Source organism: Cydia splendana, chromosome 23 (assembly GCF_910591565.1).
Source record: "Cydia splendana chromosome 23, ilCydSple1.2, whole genome shotgun sequence".
Taxonomy (NCBI): Eukaryota; Metazoa; Arthropoda; class Insecta; order Lepidoptera; family Tortricidae; genus Cydia; species Cydia splendana.
In genome coordinates, this window is record NC_085982.1 from 9769029 (window position 1) to 9787853 (window position 18825).

Below are 18825 nucleotides of genomic sequence, written 5' to 3' on the forward strand. Positions count from 1 at the left end.
AAGTGTGAAAAGCCTACAGCATCAGCAGCAAAAATTAGCCGATTAAAAATCTGACAATAGTCCTAGAGTAACTCTGCTGATCATAAATATTAGGTCTTATTTTTAGTCTTAACCAGTAGTTGCAAATATCTACAGAAATATCAAGCTTGTTTGTAAGTTTAACTCGTCGTAAAGATGGATAATGACATATTGGATTCTCTTAACGATTTGGGGTGAGTTTTAGCCCGTATGTTGTGTATTTTAGCACATTTTTATGTGTATTTGCTTGATAAAATTATTTATAATCGACGTACAAGTTCTCGTTTGCTAAATAGTAGCAAAATTCTCGAATAACTCAATCGTACAGGTTATAAAACATTGATCCATTTTTGCCGAATTTATCTGTACTTATATGGGTAAATCTTTACTTTATGGACCCACGATTTTTGGGGTATATTTAGTTTTCCTTAATCTACAATAACCAATTCTGTGTGCCTTTGGGCAAAGGCCTCCCCCAGCCTTCTCCACTCTTCCTTATTTTGCACTAATCTGGTCCATGTTTTAGTCCTTCCAGCCATGTGAGCTATGTCTTCGATTTCATCGGACCATCTTTTAAATTGCCTCTGTTTCTTTTATGTCCTCTAGGGTGCCATAGTGTTACAATTTTGCTTCATTTATCTCCTCTAATAGTATATCCTAGCTATCATACAACTAGCTGGAAAGAACTGGATGGAAACAGCAAAAAACAGAGATAAATGGAAGGGTAAAGGGTAGGCTTTCACCCAGCAGGGATCAGTGCAACCAAAAGTGCAAACAACCTAACATAAAATAATGTAAAGCACTGAGCAAATAAAGCTATAATAATAAAAATAGTATATCCAGCCCACTTCCATTTCAGTTTCACTTTCAGTTGTTTTATTTTGTATGTAACATCAGTAAACCCTGTTTTGTCTCTTAAATTCTTGCTACTTATTATTTATTTATTTTTTATATACTTTACTTTGTACAAATAACACTTGGTTGAACAAATTGCTGAAAACAAACTATTATTTTAGAAGAAAGAATATACATTTAAATTTATATCTATTCCCCAGCTACACCGGCCCTCTCACCGATGAAGCTGCCTTCGCCAAAGCGCTCGAAGGAGGCCCAAAATCCCTGGAATACACCAAACTTATCCACATCCTTGCCGAAGAGCTGAAGAAGCTATGCAACCTTGAAGAGACGGTGAACATGATGAATGATCCGGATGAATCTAGTTCTTTCCTGCTGGAGCTTAGTTCCTTTTTGAAGGAGCTGGGGTGTCCTTATAAGAATCTAGTTACAGGTATGTTTAAATTGATATACATGTCGGCGGCGACCGAATCAGGCCGATCGTAAAGTTCCTGTGTAATGTTTTGATGATGGTCACATTAAATCAATAGATAAGTAGGATATATTTTTATCATTTGATATTTACCAGTCGCTTTTCGGTGAAGGAAAACATAGTGAGGAAACCGGACTAATCCCAATAGGTAGTTTACCCTCTAGGTTGGAAGGCCAGATAGCAGTCGCTTTCGTAAAAATTAGTGTCTACGTCAATTCTTGGGATTAGTTGTCAAGCGGACCCCAGGCTCCCAAGAGCCATGGAAAAATGCCTGGATAAATAAAGAAGTATATATTTTTTCAAACTGCAGAAATAGCGCCAAGCAGCTCTGTGTAAACGTGCCTCGCGCGAAGCAAATACACTAACGGCCGCAATGCCTCGGGCGAGGCACGTCTATAAAGACCGAGCTGCATCGCGCGGCAGTTTCCTCGCGAGGCAGCTCATTCTCTGTGGACCCGCGTAATAGTTAAGAAATTTGTATTAATAATAGATGTTTTTGCCCTGCAAATTGGTTTCCACTCACAAAACATTGTCCGGTGTATTATCTCGGCCACATACTCAGTGGCGGATTTGCAGTGTTGGCCGCCCTAGGCCTCAGGCCCCGTAGTAACTACTAGCCGCCCCTTTCTCAGCACCCATCTATAGACTGTCGCCTCACTGCCGTCCCTAATATGTTGCCGCCCTAGGCCCGGCCCTACTGGGCCTTAGGGCAAAGAAGAAGCGAGGGAAGTAGGCTGTGTGTTGCCGCGCTACTCGTCATCGGCCGCCATGCTGCCCTGCATATTTCCCTCACTACTTTCCATACCACTCGTCGAGTGTGTGGCCGCTACATATGGAAATAGCTATAATTGTTCCTCTACACGATGGGCCAGCGCCGGCCACTCCAAGGGACGCAGCCATGCGGTAGTATGAGATAGCAATATCACTCCCTCTAACGCATAAATGCGTCCCGTGGAGTGGCCGTCGGTGGCCCATCGTGATGAGCTTTACAAATGTATTTATTGTCCAGGTCACATGTCCTCACGCCTGGAGACGAAGGAAGACAAAATCCTATTACTCGACTACTTGATCTCAGAGCTGATGGCAGCCAGGATTGTAGGCGTTGACCGGCCTAAAGAGAAACCAGGAATGGAAATTGTCATGGTAAGTTGCCAGTTTATTTAAAAATATCTGGGAGACCGAGCTTTGCTCGGAAAACATAAAAAAACTCAAGAATGCGCGTTTTCCGAGAGATAAGACCTAACTGGATCGATTTATCGCCACCGAAAACCCCCATATCGTCGGGTGACAAGCAAAAGTCACTAACTAACACCATTGAAATTATTGGACAATAAACCGTGTTACAAGTGTAATAAAGTGCATTGTTACTTTAATTTTTTGATAGTACTTAGTGACCTTTGCTTGTCACCCGACGATATATAGCAAATTTCATCGAAATCGTTAGAACCGTTTCCGAGATCCCCGAAATATATATATAAATAGACAAGAATTGCTCATTTAAAGGTATTAGATGAAGGTTAAATTTGACTCACTTCCTGACTTCCAATGAATCTGAAAATTTGCATAAATATGTAAGTCGGATGACAATGCAATATTATGATGACATGGATGGGACGTGGAAGGCCACCCGCCACTTGGCTCACGACGGTCGAGAAAGACCTAAAACAATTAGGATTGGACGCCAGCACAGCTCAAGACCGAGCACAGTGGAAGAGAAGGATAAGGAGGGCCGAGAGGGCCGACCCCAAGTATAGTTCGTTATTTTTAGCATTAGAAATAAGGTAAACAATCTTGATGTGTCTTAATGGAAAATCACATTTTAAAAATAAGTTACGGCAAATATGTAACAATTATCAATCTAATACGATCATTTATATTCTTTTGCTTTCATAAGTAATAGTAACTGATTTTTATAAAGCGTTTTTCAATTAAAAGACATGTCAAGATCGCTTACCTTCTTTCAAGTTCTTTCTAATGCTAAAAAAAACGAACTATAGATGGGAAAAGGTCGCGACAAAAGAAGAAGAAGATGGAGCTGATCTGATGATGGAGACACAAGGTAGCCATAGGAACTCTGTGATAAAACAACGCAACCTAATTGTGTTTGGGGTTTTTAGAATTGTCTCGATGAGTGTTAGTTGCCTGTGGAAAGAAATGTACAGTCAGCGACAAAAGCGTGTACCAAAAATGAAATTTTTGCCAAAATCTTATGGTGTTTTTCTCTTTTCAGCAAGAATCTCCCACCGCCAAGGACCTGAAGGAGATCCTGATAGCGCTGAAGTTCAACAAACCGCCACCCAACATCACTGTTGAGATGTTATTTTCCAAGTTGGAGTCGAAACTCAAGGACACAATACAGAAAGAAGGTATATATTAAATTAAGCTTCTGGGCAAAGGCAAAGACCACCCCCAATTTCCCTTGCTTTTTTAGCATTAGAAAGAAGGTAAAGCGATCTTGACATGTCTTTTAAATGAAAAAGGCTTTTTTTAAATCAGTTTAATTAATTTACTTATGAAAGCAGAAGAATATAAATGATTGTATTAGATTCATAATTGTTACATTTAAAAGACACATCAAGATTGTTTACCTTTTTTCTAATATTTGATTCTGAATTTATAGGATGTCAAAACACAAGCCTTATTGAGCTTACTGTGGGACTAGGTCAATTTGTGTAAGGTGGTTCATTTTTAGGGTTCCGTACCCAAAGGGTAAAAAACGGGACCCTATAACTAAGACTCCACTGTCCGTCTGTCTGTCTCTCACCAGGCTGTATCTCATGAACCGTGATAGCTAGACAGTTGAAATTTTCACAGATGATGTAAAACCGGACAAGTGCGAGTTGGACTCGCCCACCGAGGTTTCCGTACTTTTTAGTATTTGTTGTTATAGCGGCAACAGAAATACATCATCTGTGAAAATTTCAACTGTCTAGCTATCACGGTTCGTGAGATACAGCCTGGTGACAGACGGACGGACAGCGGAGTCTTAGTAATAGGGTCCCGTTTTACCCTTTGTGTACGGAACCCTAAAAAGTACGGAACCCTCGGTGGACGAGTCCGACTCGGACTTATCCGTTTTTTTTTGTGCACAGGTCAACAGCTAGTAGGCAAGCCGTTATACAACAAAGCTATGACGGAGAAAGACTGGAAGACACTCGAGACAGCCTTCTCAGAGATGTATGATGAATACAGGCTGCGGAGGGAAACGTTGATCACTAGGTTGGAGTGTACGGTGCAGAGTTTTGAGGTGAGATGTTATTACAAATATAGTTTACTTATTTTATCACAGGCAGTTCGAGTAACTTGCACAGGGCGTCCCATGCTAGCTACGATCCCACCCACAAACCGCGAGGTTTTTCGGCTCCGAGACGGGAATGGTGCCAACTGAATAGACTCCGCACTGAAAGCGGGCGATCCGGAGAATTTATGTTTAAGCGTGGGTGGTGAGATACACCGACCGAAGTGCGACTGTGGAGCACCTGTACAGTCCATCTCCCACATTGTCCACGAGTGCCCAATTAGAAAGTACCCAGGAGATCCTCTGGACTTACTTAAGCTAAGCGAAAACGCAGCCCATCGGGTGAAGAACCTAGATATTAATTTGTAAATTTGTAAAGCGACCGTGAATTGTATTAATGCCATACGACTAAATAAATCACAGGCAGTTTTAGAGGCCGAGTGAGGCGAGGACTGTAAAAGTCGAGAATTAAATGGCTATTTAGGCTCCACATTTCACTTCGATTGCGAGTGAAATAGAGAGAAATGCTAGTAGGCTTGTGAAAAACGAGGCAAATTAGGGTTACGAGTGAGGCGAGAACTGATAAAAGTCAAGGATTAAATGGCAATTTATGTTGCACTTTTTATTTCGATTGTAAGAATAAAAGACAGAAGTCAGCTGCTCTAGTCGGCATTGAGTAGGCATAGCAACAGATCACTTCGATTGTGACGAAAATACAGAAATCAGCTAGTAAGTAACACTACAAAATTAATAAGCAAGCGACTTTGTTGTTATCGCTTAATAAGTTAATAACGCAATGCTTGAGTCCGTACAGCCAGCAGTAGAAGTTGCTAAGCGGGCGAGGTGTTCAAAATGATCTTGACGCAATGTTATTGTTAAAAGAATAAGTGTGTCAAGGTCATTTTGAACACCTCGCCCGCTTAGCAACTTCTGCTGCTGACTACGTTGGTTATCAGTCGTAATTATTCCTTTGTTGGCAATAATACAATGAACCCTTTTTTTCTAGTGGTCCGACCGCCTCAAAACGAAGAAAGACGTCATCCAATCCGCATACCGGCCGAAGCGTGACCAGATGAGGATCAAACCCGACGTCAAACTGTCAGATTTCTTAGCAGCCAGGACATCGTTGTTGCTAGTAGAGAAAACGTCAAGCGCGAGCGTGAGGAAAAACACGCAGAGCGACGTCAACAAAGTTATCATTGGACAGGTATGTTGAAAAAATACTTTTCATCCTTCCATCCATCATTCAATCCCCATTAGTCATCCATTCATCCATCCATCCACATCATTCCATTCTTCCATCTATCCATCATTCTATCGATCCATCCATAATTTCATTCATCGATTCGAACCCACGATCTTCAAAGTCAATGGTATTGCTACGAGCCGGGGTTTGAACCCATGCCTGGTCTAAATGTGACCAATTGAGAATCAAACCCGACGTCAAACTGTCAGACTTCTTAGCAGCCAGGAGCTCGTTGTTGCTAGTAGAGAAAACGTCAAGCGCGAGCGTGAGGAAAAACACGCAGAGCGACGTCAACAAAGTTATTATTGGACAGGTATGTTGAAAAAATACTTTTCATCCTTCCATCCATCATTCAATCCCTTCGAGCAACACGGAAGGGAGGCGGCATTCGCACTATTTCCCCTCTGCCGAGGTACAAGATTAGCGCGTCAATCTAATCTAGCGCGGGTAATAAAACTAGTTGCACTTGGATTTTTCACTAGACCGAGTCCAGACGCGCGCGTGAACACTGCTGCACAAAAATGCCTGTTTGCTCGGTTTTTTGTTATAAAAAGAGGTCGAGGACATCAAATTTACAAAAAGAAAGTGTTACATTTCACATGTAATTTTTTTATATATATCATACGTTTAATTACATTCAAACACAATTATTACATTTTAGTCTCATGTAATTGTTGGATTTATCGATTTTGCTCGCTCAGTACAAATTGCGGATCGGTCGAGCGACAAATCCGACTTCTCATCTCTCAGAATACTATAACATACTTCAACGAAAATGAGTTAGTGTGCGTGTTGTGACACTTGTCACTCGTCCGTACACAAAAAGAGATCGAGGTTTGCTAGATTTGTCTTTGACGTGTGTCATTTTCTATGTATTTGTGTCGTCATTACAGATTGGATTTTGTATGTAAGTGTGTGAGAAGTGCGACTGTGTGCACCTTTCCCCCCGCGAAAAATGGCAGAAAGATTTGTACGGTGAGATATCGCTTGGGCCCCTCCCTTCCGATGTGTCGGAAGCCGGTGTTGCTCGAAGTTCAATCCCCATTATTCATCCATTCATCCATCCATCCACATGATTCCATTCTTCCATCTATCCATCATTCTATCCATCCATGCAGCCATTATTCCATTCATCTTTCCATCATTCCTCTCATTATATCATCCATCCTTCTATAATTTCATTCATCTATTCATCATTCTATCGATCCATCGATAATTTCATTCATCAATTCGAACCCACGATCTTCAAAGTCAATGGTATTGCTACGAGCCGGGGTTTGAACCCATGCCTGGTCTAAATGTGACCAATTGAGAATCAAACCCGACGTCAAACTGTCAGACTTCTTAGCAGACAGGACCTCGTTGTTGCTAGTAGAGAAAACGTCAAGCGCGAGCGTGAGGAAAAACACGCAGAGCGACATCAACAAAGTTATCATTGGGCAGGTATATTGATTGATTGATTGATCATTTATTTGTCAATAGTGGGTTTACAAAGAGGTCTTAAAACTATTTACAATATGTAAGTACATTGGATCTCCACATAAAATATACATATTGAATAAAAAAAATTGAATTAAAATATACATACTTATACATATTTAAGAAATACTTTTCATCAATCCATTCGTCCATCCCTCCATATATGAGCATTTTCACTTAAAAGTGTAGGTACCATTTACTTTTTTTCAAAAATCCATCAACGTTTGGGTTGCATTTTTTCTGAAAACCCCATAAACATCCATCTTTCTATCCAACAGCCCATCAATAATTTTATCCAACCATGACTTCTTCATTCCATCCATGCATAATTCCGTCCTACTATCAAAATTGACGATGGATCTGGCCTAGTGACCTGCTATGAAGCTGCCTATGAACTGCCTATGAAGCTGATGGTCCTAGGTTTAAATCCTGGTAAGGGCATTTATTTGTGTGATGAGCACGGATATTTGTTTCTGAGTCATGGATGTTTTTTTGACTATTTAAGTATTTTTAAAATTATATATTGTTGTGTAAGTACCTACAATACTCAGAATAATTAAATGTTGTAGGTGCCGGACCGCGGCGGGCGGCCCAACGAGGCGCAGCCGCCGCCGCCCGAGATGCCGTCGTGGCAGCAGCGCACCGCCGGACCGCAGGTAAACCTTCATTTATTGCAAACACTGTTTTACAATAGTACGGAGTTACAGGGGAAGTTTGTTACAAGAATTGTTCTATCATATCATTAATAATTATTGTACATTGATATCTAAGTAATTTATTACGAGATACTTGTTTGTAAATTATTCATGAAAAAATTTAGGCCAGCCACCTACCACACCACCTTTAAAATATGTTTTTCACCACACCAGCTTGGAAAGGCTTACTTTGCAATTCAAAAACTGATAGCAAAGTTGCATTGTATTCACATGTGAGGCAAAGTAATCAAGGGGCATTCCACGAGACTGTCGCTTACATAACGCTTTTGCCTTGTATGGCAGCTACCTCAATAAAATACGTGAATCTCGAGAATATACTGCCAATTTGTTAGCCAAGTCATGAAATATTACCTGACCCAATATCGCTTACTCAGCATTTCCAGAAGTATTAGAAGAATTGCGTTATGTAAGCGACAGTCTCGTGGAATGCCCCTCAAATGCAAATTTTGAGTTGTTTTCTTATGTTTGCTGGTAGAATTGACTTTTAAATGATGATTTGGATTTGATTTGGTTTGATTTTGTTTGATATTTTACATTTAATATTTGCTTCGGGTTGGTGTGGTGAAAAATGTTGTGTTTTACTCGGGGGCAATTAAATTTTGGAATTTTTCTCCTGCTTGGGTATCAATATTAGCACGAGCGGTTAAACAACAACTTCGCCCCTTTGTAAAACAAATAACTAATATTGTCGAATTTAAACTGTTGGTAGACATACTAACGTTGAATAATTTTACGGTTTAGACTCACTTGTTTTTAACAACACTTGTTTTTAGCGAGTGACTAAAAACAAGTGAGTCTAAACCGTAAAATTATTCAATAACTATTGTATTACCTTCAGAGTTAAACTATGTTTTATTTTATTTATTTTGCTATTTACTATTTATTTTCTTTGTAAAATATTTAGCTGATCACAGAAATATTTTAAAATAAATGTAATGTGTAAACAAATCAACTGGGATTATTGTGACAAATGCAATAGTTGTCACACGTTAAGCGGGCATTACATTATACAATTTGCAGAGCGCTAATTAAGTGTTGCTCGGCGAGATAAAAAAGAGCTTGTTCATTACACTTTATTTTCATTTCAGCAGTGATCATCGTTCGAATAGAACGTCGGGTTTCGGTCGAAGGTCGCGTTTCGGTCGAATTCTTTGTACATTTCGAGATGCACTTTGTTACCACAGTTTCTAATGTCTTTGGTTTTGTAATCTTTATGTTTTTTATCCCATAAAAATGGTATGTCTTTATAAAGTTCATGATTGAAGAAGATTTTAGCAGTAGGTACTTCCTTTTCCCTAGTCTGTGGCTGCGTCATTTTGAACTGAAATGCAATAACTCAAACAATGAAACATCCATCATACGCGTGTTCGAGTGCGTCGGTGGCGTGCCGACAACTGACCTTACACAGTAAGCGCTGAGCGCGCTAAAACCATTTACACTATGCGTTCTAGTGCGCTAGATAGCGTTAGTGCGGCAGAGCACATGCGATCGCACTAGATTGGGTCACTAACTGGCTAACTGTCTTTACACTATACTAAATTAGTGCGCTAACTCAGCTAGCGCACTGCAAATTGTATAATGTAATGCCCGCTTAAATTGTATAATGCAATGCCCGCTTTAGTTGGTTGATGATGTTACGTCTTTAGTTCCATTTTATTTAATTTCTAATATTTATATAGCGTTATGACTGTTATTAGTGAAGGAGAATGTAACTATGGTCACAGAGTAAATAATAGTACTAGGTACAGAAGACTCATTCTCTAACCAGACGCGTCTGTTACGATCAGTACAGATATGGCCGCTAGGTGGCGACAGCGCCACGCGCGGCTTATGGCTAGCCACCAAAATTGGTGTGGGACGGATGTACCTACTTGTAGCTACCTGTTGCAAAGCGACGAAATCGCGGAGTGAGCCACGCCTGGTAATACCCCCTATTGTTGTGACAAGTTAGTTGGTGTTGATTGATGTTACGTTTTTATTTCCATTTAATTTAATTTCTAAAATTGTATGTAGCATTATTAAATAAGGAGAACATAACAAATGAATGACAAGTTATATGTTAATCAGGGAGGCGGCGGCCGTGGCGGCAGCGGCATGGGCGGGGGCGGAGGCCGCGGAGGCGGAGGCGGAGGAGGACGCGGAGGCGGAGGCGGAGGAGGACGCGGAGGCGGAGGCGGAGGAGGACGCGGAGGCGGAGGCCGCGTGCAGGGCGGGTACAACCAGGGGCAGGGCGACCAACGGTAAGATTAATATAATAGTACATTACTACAGAGGCCGGGACGAAAGGGGTTGCCGGCCGAAGACATATAGACGGATAGGTCTGAGCGCGGGCAACCCCATTTCCCGCCGAGGTATGTATAGTGCTTTTCTCAAACATGCAATGAAATAAATAAAACCAAAAATCCACGAAACCCAAGTTTTATTTATAGAAAAAACTAAAAGTAAAGTACACCCAAAATATAACCAACACGTACCTATATCATTATCACGCGTATATTTTACACGAGTCGTGTATTTTTACTAGCCGTATATTTTCATGTATCTTTGATTTTTTCGCCTTGTATCCGTCTGACTGTCGTTTTCGTCACATAAGTTTACATAGTCTTTCATGTTGATATCATGTTTCACATACATTGTTGCTTTATGCACGGAGTAAATAAGTATAACTTCCACAGTGTTGACGAATATGTAGTTACATTCATTTAAAATATGCCACACAACTGTTTCTAATAAACTGTAAGCCATTTTTCTTAGTTTCTCAAATAATAAAATTGCCATAAGCAACCATATACATACTTCGTCTTTGACTTGGCGGCAGAGGCAGCAAGTTATTAAAATCAATTCTGCTTACGCTGCCAATTCCAACGCCTACGATTACTAAATTAAAGCGCCTATATTAAAGTCAAAAAATTAACAACGCACCATAAATCCAATAAAACAGAATGAATATTTTTCAACTTTACCTCCATAACAATTAAAAAAATATAACTACGCGTGTTTGAGTAGACCTTTTTACCGCTAACGTTTAGATGAAATATTTTAAATGTTTTTATTTGTGTAGTTAAATTTATAATTTAAAATTATAAAATTATAGAATGTATTATTTATTAAGTTCATGTTGATTTTATACAAATAATACTGCAAATTATAGCAAACATTGTTTTTTGTTTTATAGGCGTAGTGGCAGAGTGTCATTACGAACCATAAAGCAAATACTGCCTCTAGTTTTTTTTAATGGATGAATGCCACGATGCTGTGTCACAAATATCTGTGAAATGAAAATTAAAAAAGAGGACTTTGCCGGCCTAGGCCTGCAAGATGTGTATGAAATTCCATTAACGACCTTTTGTCCTAGCCGCACCTGAAACGTCATACTTCGCAGCCTATTATAAGGAACATAACATCAATATTTCATTGCATGTTTGAGAAAATATAAATACTTATATTGTTTGTAGCGCAGAGGTTGTCTATCGCGGTTCGACGCGGAAATGCGGCTAGCGTGATGGGCACCTTTTCGCCGGGAACGATGCGGGGTTGTTCGAGTAGGTAGTTAGTAGTAGTACTTAACCCTTTACCAGGCTAACGGATATATATTAATTTCCCACATACGACACTTCAATCATTTGTCCTATTTTCGATGAGTAAGACTGACATTCCATTGTCATTTTTGAACTGTCAGCCCAGTAAAGGGACAAAGTATAATGCTAAAATGTCAACATATCTTTGACGTAGACTGTACATAGTAATTTATTGATAAATTAAACACAATGATTCATAACTATACCTCGGAAGACGAGGCATATGAATCATAAGGCATATCAATCATTGATAACTTGATAAGAATATAATATCAAAGGCATTTTTATACACACTACTTGCTGTATCTATATCCTGTTTGTTATACTTGGTCAAGCAGATCTTGTCAGTAGAAAAAGGCGGCAAATTTGAAAAATGTAGGCGCGAAGGGATATCGTCTCATAGAAAATTTGAATTTCGCGCCTTTTTTTACTGACAAGATTTGCTTGACCATCTATAGATTTCGTAACATTGTACAATCTGTGGAACGTAATGATTGGCCAATACATAACCATGTTGTTGACATTACCAAAACAGATTTTTTTCGGAGAAAATCGTAATAAATATGTGCCCATGCGTTTCTGTGTATTTTGTTACTATAATGTATTTATAATATTTTAGAATATTTTTTAAGTTTATAAGAAGTTGATTTATCAGGTACAGTCACCTGCAATATTATGTTACACAACGAAGGCCGCAAAAATATCTGACACGATCTTATTTGTAGAGCCATACGAGCTTGTCACATATTTTTGCGGCCTTCGAATTTTTTTTTTTTTTTTTTGTTCTGTTTTGAACTGCCATCAGTCGGTAATGACTATAATCAGTTTTGCTGTATATAGGTATTAATTTTGGGTTTTGGAGACCATCGTCCCACCTACCCACTACTTTCATATTGCACGATGTGCTTCCTTTTAAGTCTTTGCACTGTTTCAGTCTTGTCCAGTAATTTTGAAACCAGTGGATTAGGATGCCTTGCAAGGCGCTCAATGTAATTATTAGTGAATTTTTTGATCTCTTGCTTTATGGTGGGCATACTGAGATAGTCGTGTACTTCATCGTTACGAGTGAACCAGGGTGCATTGGCAATCACACGAAGGATGGCGTTCTGTGCTCTTTGAAGACACATTATGTTACTGTCGCTAGCAATTCCCCATAGTTGGATCCCATAGGTCCAGATGGGTTTAATGATTGCGTTGTATAGGAGTAATTTATTGTCCACTGAGAGGGTTGAGTTGCGTCCCATTAGCCAGTAAAGATTTTTGTATTTTAGAATCATTTCGTTGCGTTTATGTTTTATGTGGGTTTTCCATGTAAGGCGCCTATCCAGATGAAAACCTAGATACTTGATACACTCGCAGTGTGGCAGGATATCATTTCCAAGTTTTACGGGAGGGCAATCTCCTCTTCTTAGACTAAAGGTGATGTGGTTTGACTTATGAGCACTTGCTCTTACGCGCCATTTGGTTAACCAGCTATAAGTATTATGCAGCACAAGCTGTAGCTGCTTACTAGCTATTTCAGGTTGTTTGTGACAGGAGAGGTAAGCTATATCATCTGCGTAGGTAGCAACGGTCACCTGCTCAGAAGTAGGCAAATCATAGGTAAATATGTTATAGAGAGTAGGACCAAGCACTGAGCCCTGCGGCACACCTGCTGTTATGTTATAAAAACTGGATCTCGCGTCACCATGCCTTACTTGGAATATTCTGTGCGGCCTTCGAATAGTAACATACTATTGCAGGTGACTGTACTACACTACTCATACATATAGATAGCCTCCTAAGGCCCAGCCTGGCCTAATTTGCCACTGAAATTTGAACCTTTAGTGCAGGGCAATAGAGTTGATTTTGGTTTTGTTTGAAAATTGAACGAAACAAAACAAATGCGACTTTGTTCCAATTGAATATGATTTAAATTTCCTCAAACGGAATAAGTACTATAGGTTGGACCTTGGGCCTTAGGGTGATAGAGAATAGAGCTAATATCAAATGAACTTTTCATTTTGGACTGTTGAAAAAAAAACCTGATATTAGATAGACAGTATAAGTTTAAAAAGTATTTTAAACGGATTACTCCCGTATTCTTATGTCGAAAAAACGCACGCCTTGTGTACCTATATCAAATTTTCGAGGATCTTCTTCGCTGAGCACCGACAGCACGCCTTTAGTCCGGATTCATCCTGAGGGTCGTGAAGTTGGAATCTCGACACAGTGTGAATTTTAATTCTTTTGTGCTGAGCGTTCCGACTGAACATCTAGCGACCTTCACCAAGGAGGAGTTTTGGCCGAAGGGTGTCAAGTTCCGGCGGTTCCGCGGCCGGCTCCCTGACACTGCGGGGTTGCGAACTGCATCGCAGCCATAATTGTGTTTTTAGTTTTAAGATATATTTTGTAATAATATGTATGCTAGTTTTAAGGTATTTATCTATGGGCCAATAGTTGCCTGAAAATAAATATTTCCATTCATTCATTCATTCACTTACTGGTCGAGCGCAGGAATCGAATAACCCGTTTAACCCTTTTCCAGGCCGCACCAATCTACAAGGTTTTCCCAAAAACTCCAAATATATTCCAATTAATCTAGCTTTGATGATTCATTTGAAGACAACTCAAATTTCCCGAAAGTGCAATCTAATTTGAATCTTAAATCGGAATGCTAAAGTTGAAATTCTAGTGGCGCGTAAATCAAATAAATCCACCAGCCAGTGGCCAGTGATAAATCGTACTATGCCAGGAAAAGAGTTAAAATAATTTTAATATGTTCGAGTCTCACGGGAGTTTATAGTTAAAACTAGCTCGATCTACTTGAGATTGTTCACAAATATTTATTCATTCTGTCATTATATTTACATAAATAGTTATTGTTACTCTGTGGCTGACATGCTGCTGTTATATTTAGCTATATTCCGGTCTATTTTATATATATTTATATGTATGTCTATTTGTATGACGTATATGTGTATGTTTATTCAATGTGATTGTGTGTGTAAACGTAGGCTCCATAGTTAAATGTTTATGCAACGCCTACTTTTTCGATTATTTCTCTGTTTCCGCTACCCAAAGGTTGTCTGGAAGCGATCGCTCGTTAGCGATAAGACCGCCTGTTGTCTGCCTCTACATTTAATCTATTGTTCTTTTCTTTATTCTATCTATCTATCTATTTATATTTCAGACCCCAACCCAGCCCGGCAGCGTTCAGCCAGAACCAGAATCGAAACTACGCTACCTACGAGGTCCCCCCCGGCGGTTACAACAACAACCAAAATTACCAGGGCAACCAATACCAGGTCAGATACAGATACACCATAGAGTCAGAAATAGTAGGGTCATTGCGCTAGTTTCCGTCCATGCTCTAGTTTAGGTCCACTTTGACGGATTGGCGAATAATATATTTCATTTTTAATTTGCTACTTGCGTTATATCATTTTTATGTAGATAGATATATTATTTAGACATTAAGGATTGCAATAATATTTACATATATTCAAATTTCGTCAAGTGGACGAAAACTAGCGCAATTACCCTATATTACATACCCAGGCAGTAAAGTAAGAAAGGTCACATGTAATTGTCGGCCGAGGCAAAGCTGAGCGTTTCGATATATCTGACGCTAACTGTACTTACGTTTACACTCATTCTTACAAAACTTGTAAAATCGTCCTTATATTCTATAGAATAAAATCCATTTTTATTTTCAGGGCAACCAGGGTTTCCAAGGAGGCAACCACCAAGGCGGCTACGATAACCAGGGCAGGGGGTATGACAACCAGAGGGGTTATGATAACCGCGGCGGTGGCGGTGGCGGTTATCAGAACCAGGGCGGATACCAGAACCAAGGTATGGAAAATCTGCGTTTACAACATAGAATCTATTTATAACCTTAGAAAACATTAAAAAAGAACAGATTTCAGGTATAAAATATATATTCATCATCATCATATCAGCCGTTTATCGCCCACTGCTCAGCATAGGCCTCTTTCTAGTACGCCTCTTGTCCCGGTCCTGAGCTAATCTCATCTAGAAGTGACCCGCAATCTTCCGCATGTCGTCCACCTATTGTAATTTTTTTTAAGTAGATGTGGCCGCTAGGTGGCGACAGCGCCACGCGCGGCTTATGGCTTTCCCCAAAATTGGTTTGGAACGGATGTACTTTTAGCTACCTGTAGCAAAGCGACGAAATCGCGGAGTGAGCCACGCCTGGTATTACCTACTAACTCACAAGTTTTGGTCCTTGAAAAAAAAAATCAGTGTGATTTTAAAAATATTGATCCCCCTTTTAGCCTGGTGTATTTTTCCCAAGTATATAATAAAAAAGTTCACAAGTACAGATGTTGAGACACCTCAACTAAATTGTTTAAAAGCTGTTATGTAAAGTAAGGACGCCGAGCACGAAGAATTTCGTACATAATCATAATATATTGCTATCCCGCTGTCATGCCGGCGGTCAATGCCATTGTGCGAGCAGGACAGCGATGTACTTATGCGCGTGCGATGAAGATAGAAAATGTCGGGTCAATTTACGAAATTCTTGGTGCTATGCGTCCTTACTTTAGGGGTGCTAAGCTAAAGTTTTGCTGACCTTACGCATATAGATCAGGGATGTTGCGAATATTCGCATCCGCAACCGCGGAACTTCCGCATTATTTTCAAAATCCGCATCTGCATCCGCATAAAATCGATGCGGAGCTTAATGCGGACGCGGATATCGAACAAGTCAGTACAGGAACGTCTTAGCGGCGGCGTAAGTGCTAGGTAATTTAGTCTTATAACGAAATCGTCTAGAATCTAGATCCAGAAAAGTCGGCCAAGTTAACGTTTCGTTTTTTTAAATAAAAAATACTATAATGTAATATTTTTTAAGTACCTAATCCTGACATCCGCATCCGCAGATGTGAGCCTTTAAATATCCGCATCCGCATCCGCGGGTGTCAAAAAATGTGCATCCGCAACATCCCTGATATAGATTTTCAGTTGAGTTTTTGTTTTTATTTAGGCGGTGGTGGCGGCTACAAGACCTACCAAACCCAATCGTACCAAAACCAGGGGTTACAGGGGAGGGGGTACCAGAACGAACACGACGACCGCACCGAGAGGAGAGGGGGTGGGGGAGGGAGGGGCGGCTACGGGGGGAGGGGACGGCGTTAGAGTTAACTGCAAGGTGTCTGATAGCAACCGTTACCTTACTGTTTGTTTTTTCTTTTTTTAAGTTGTAGAATAATCTTTCAGCTGTATTAACCTTAGAGCATTTAATAACTGGAGTCGCCTTTAAGTGCTTAAGGGAAAACCACCAATGATCGACACTTTTAGCCAGTGTTCGACATAAGTACTTTAGGTCAAAGTGACAGGAATTAATTTTGAATAAAGCAAAAAAATCGTTGTTCAAACTTAAACTATATTATTACTTTGACATAAGTGCCATGTCGAACATTGGTGCAGCGTCGATCATTGGTGCTTTTACCTTACCCCTCTGCCCAAAAAGTTGCACAATTGTGCAGTCAGCAGCAGAAGTTGCTAAGCGGGTCAAGTGTTCAAAATTATCTTGACGCGACTTTTGTGTTAAGAGAATAAGAGCGTGTCAAGGTAATTTTGAACACCTCGCTCGCTTAGCAGCTTTTGCTGCTGACTGTGCAAACTTTTGTATGGACTGACATGGCTATTTGTACGTTACGTACATATAATGTAGTAATAGCAATACATTTGACGTCCCCTCCCCCGCAAAAATCGGTAGACTGTTTCGTAAACAAAATGACAGCGATGACCGATGACATCTCCAGTTACTAAATGCTCTAAGGTATTAACCGTTTATTAAATTATGCAAATTTGAACCCTATCACTTTGAAATAAAGTTCAAAATCAGGTCGGAAATATATTCCCTCTGCTTTGTAAGGCTTAAAATTCACTACAATGATTTAAAGTATAATGAATAATAGAAGAGGGGTAATTCTCCAGTAACTGGCCACTGGCCGCCCGAAATTAAAAATGAACTCTATTCACCTATAAATTGAATTCATTTTAGTATACGGTGGCCAGTTATTGAAACCTTATACTAAAATGAATTCTGTTTATAGGTGAATAGAATTCAATTTTAGTTTAAGGTGGCCAGTTCCTAAAAGTGGCCAGTTACCGGCGAATTACCTTATATAGATTATATAATCTATTTTGCTATCAAATGCCTTTATAACTTAATTATATTAATTTAAAACCCTTCATTATTAAATAAATTGCAAATCTCAAAATGTTTAGTCATTATTAAGCTAGAATTTATCGAAAGCGAAAATTAGAAACATTTTTAGCCTTAAATATGAAATACACCAAAACAGTAAAGAATGTATGAAATTTGCATGGAAACTAGCCATTGTGATTGTTATGAGTTCACAATTTGCCTTATCAGCAATAAATCATTACAACAGAAATATATACACAAGTTATATGTATATTTATGTACAACTCAATAGAACATACTTTATTGTATGTATTGTTTTTTTTTTAATACATAAAATAAAAGACTGCAAACTGTGTTCGTATTTTATTTCAACCTTTCTAGTATACACGCGGTAGTGTCCAGCCAAGTTTGCAGAAAAAGTAGATTTTTCAGTCAGGGTCTCTACACACCTTACTGATACATACATTACATTTCGGCATTTCATCGATCTATTGAATTGCACCAACTTAGCCGGTTACCGGCTAATGTCTAAAATCAGTAAAATCGCATCATGCGATTAGTTTCAAGGAGTGTAGAGGCACAGTATAAGAACAGTAGTGAATCTTCATAGAAATGTGCCGCTGCCGGCTTGAATGTGTGCGTGCGCGCCGGGCGCCGTGTACGCACGCGCTGCCACGCACACATTAGCATAATATACGGGGGAATACGGTGGCGGCAGTGTGGGCCGTACCGCGACTGTGATCGCGCGCATTCGAGTACGCTACCCGCCCGCTCGCATTTGTCTGCTCTGACGGTACGCCTTAATTTTTTTGATCATGACTATGAACAGAGGCAATAGTATAAGTAAGGTACTAGATTGAAAAGCTTGATTATATCACTATTGTATACAATACTTTTTCTACGAATCAACAAAAATAATACTTTAAACTAGTAGAATCATACAAACAAACCAAACCAAAAGTATACAGCAGGGGTCACCAAATGGCGGACCGCGGTCCGGATGCGGACCGCCGACCTATATAATGTTAATACATATTTAATAAACTCAAGTAGAAACGGA

General features: G+C 39.7%; 1 protein-coding gene across 1 annotated transcript; it reads left to right on the forward strand.

Annotated features, from left to right (window-relative positions):
- Positions 1-16747, forward strand: LOC134801722 (protein FAM98B-like). Its single transcript, XM_063774319.1, has 11 exons — positions 1-212; positions 1074-1306; positions 2355-2488; positions 3576-3711; positions 4438-4592; positions 5590-5790; positions 7878-7964; positions 10092-10264; positions 14775-14889; positions 15301-15439; positions 16596-16747. The coding sequence occupies exons 1-11, from the start codon at positions 175-177 to the stop codon at positions 16745-16747; spliced, it is 1563 nt and encodes a 520-aa protein (XP_063630389.1). The 5' UTR covers positions 1-174.
- Positions 16748-18825: the final 2078 nt, after the last annotated feature.

Coding starts and splice junctions, on each gene's coding strand:
- LOC134801722 (XM_063774319.1), top strand. CDS start 175: ATGGATAATGACATATTGGATTCTCTTAACGATTTGGG. Junction 2,489..3,575: donor CAGGAATGGAAATTGTCATG/GTAAGTTGCCAG, acceptor TTCTCTTTTCAG/CAAGAATCTCCCACCGCCAA. Junction 7,965..10,091: donor AGCGCACCGCCGGACCGCAG/GTAAACCTTCAT, acceptor TATGTTAATCAG/GGAGGCGGCGGCCGTGGCGG.